The 2,327-nt window shown below is 40.1% G+C and overlaps 1 protein-coding gene across 1 annotated transcript; it reads left to right on the top strand.

Moving 5' to 3' along the window:
* Window positions 1-1,048: 1,048 nt before the first annotated feature.
* Window positions 1,049-1,922, top strand: LOC102413968 (olfactory receptor 7A10-like). The gene has a single exon (XM_044948692.2). The coding sequence runs from the start codon at window positions 1,113-1,115 to the stop codon at window positions 1,920-1,922; it is 810 nt and encodes a 269-aa protein (XP_044804627.2). The 5' UTR covers window positions 1,049-1,112.
* Window positions 1,923-2,327: the final 405 nt, after the last annotated feature.

The raw sequence follows: 2,327 nt of genomic DNA, 5'->3' as shown, positions 1-2,327 counted from the left end.
TTGGGTCTCTTGTGTCCCCTGCATTGCAGGCAGATTCTTTACCCGTAGAGCTATCTCGGAATGTTGGAAAATTTACAAACAGGAATTTCTGGATGCTATTTCTAGATAATTTTCTATGATCATGTTGAGTTATATCAACATCTAACTTAATAAGGGTAGTTAGGGGTGAAAAAGACATGGAAGTTACACAGCATAGGAAAGAAGATTCTACTGTGTGTGTGTTTTCATGACCTGTGAAGTGTGTGAAGTCCTCCAAGCAGGAGTACTGAGCACATATATTCCCAGGTGAATCTTATAACAGAGTTCTAAACTCAACTGACAGAAAGGATTCATTAGTACATACAAGCCAACTTTGCAACAATTTCCTAAGGTTCTAAAAATGCATAATGTATATAAGGGACTCCTTGATATTTGATGTTTCAGCAGCAGCAGGGAGGCCACCTTGCTCCTCAGCACCCTATGACATCATCTCTCCTCACTTTCCCTCCTGCCCATTACCTTTCCCATACTACACATCTTAAAGAAGTACCTCTCTCTGCACTGCTGTTCTCCCTGCCTGGCACACATTTCATCTGATATGTTCATGGAAATGTCACCTTGTTTTTCAAGTTTTCAAGCCTTAGCATGAACATCCATAAAAAATAGTACCCCTTCTTTACTCATTCTCTTATACCTGCTTTCATTTTCTTCATAGCATCTGTCATGGTCTGAGAAGCTATACATACCTTTTTTTTTTTTTTTTAATTCTCTGGATGTTTCTCTGTAGATGGATAGTAAGAGTTTTTATCTTTCAGCACCCCATACTTATTGCCTAGACAGCACCTGGAACATTGTCGGCACACAATTTAAATGCCCTGAAAAAATGAAAGAATTTCTCCTTGAATATAAGAAATATTTGACTTGCCATGGAAAATGCTGAAAGTCGAACAAGCTTGCTAATTAAAGATGACATAAGAAATTCCACCAAGGGGACTGAATTCATAAACAAATTTTTGGAGTTAATATTTTGATAGACAATTATAAATGGCAGCCCTTCAACAATGTGAGTAATATCTGATTGTGTAAAAATCAGTCATGTTATTTTCCCCTTTCCTCATAGTTACCTTCAGCCCATGGTACCAAGGAACCTAACACATGTTTCAGAATTTCTTCTTCTGGGATTTTCAGAAGAACCAGAACTGCAGCCCCTCATTTTTGGACCTTTCCTCTCCATGTATCTGATCACTGTGTTTGGAAACCTGCTCATCATCCTGGCCGTCAGCTCAGACCCCCACCTCCACACCCCCATGTACTTCCTCCTCTCCAACCTATCCTTTGTAGACATCTGTATCACCTCCAACATCACCCCAAAGATGCTGTGTAACATCCAGACACAGAGCCACGTTATAACCTATGAAGGCTGCATGATTCAGATGTATTTTTTCATGCTGTTTGCAGGGTTGGATGACTTCCTCCTGACTGTGATGGCTTATGACCGCTTTGTGGCCGTCTGCCACCCCCTTCACTACACGGTCATCATGAATCCACAACGCTGTGGAATTCTGGTTTTGGTTAGCTGGATCATTAGCGTCCTACATTCCTTGTTAGAAACCTTAATGGTATTGACGCTGTCCTTCTGCAGAGAGGTGAAAATCCCTCACTATTTCTGTGAATTCAAGCAGTTGATTCAACTTGCGTGTTCCAACAACTTTCTTAATGAACTGGTGATGAATTTTGCAGCTGGGCTTCTGGGTGGTGTTCCCCTTGCTGGTATCCTTTACACTTACTGTAAGATAGCTTCCTCAATATGTAGAATCTCATCAGCTCAGGGGAAGTATAAAGCATTCTCCACCTGTGCATCTCACCTCTCAGTCATCTCCTTATTTTACGGTACATGCTTAGGAGTATATCTTAGCTCTGCTGCTCCGCACAACCCACACTAAAGTGCAACAGCCTCAGTGATGTACACCGTGGTCACACCCATGCTGAACCCTTTCATCTACCGTCTGAGGAACAGAGATATTAAGAGAGCTCTGATAGCGTTCTTTCAAATGTGAGCTATAAAAAAAAAAAACATAATTCACTTGGGCTGAAGAAAGGCCTCAGAATCATAAATTGCTAATCTTTGATCAGGCTGTGGGAGTTGAACTTGCTCTTTCAATTTATTTCCTGAAATATTCCTTTTATTGACTTCAGCTTCTCCATACGATTTATATACCTTAGTTAAGGCTTGTGATATCTCTCATAATTCAAACATTTATTCATTTTATGGTTTTCCCACCTTCTCAGATTTTTTCTTATCCTTGGATCTGGATAATTTGGGAATTAATCATTTTTTCATATAACAG

Source organism: Bubalus bubalis, chromosome 9 (genome assembly GCF_019923935.1).
Source record: "Bubalus bubalis isolate 160015118507 breed Murrah chromosome 9, NDDB_SH_1, whole genome shotgun sequence".
Lineage (NCBI taxonomy): Eukaryota > Metazoa > Chordata > Mammalia > Artiodactyla > Bovidae > Bubalus > Bubalus bubalis.
Note: the sequence above shows the minus strand (reverse complement) of the source record. Positions and strands in the feature narration are given on the sequence as shown.

What these genes read in the sequence shown, in the direction of transcription:
- LOC102413968 (XM_044948692.2), top strand. Translation starts at nt 1,113, where the DNA reads ATGGTACCAAGGAACCTAACACATGTTTCAGAATTTCTTCTTCTGGGA.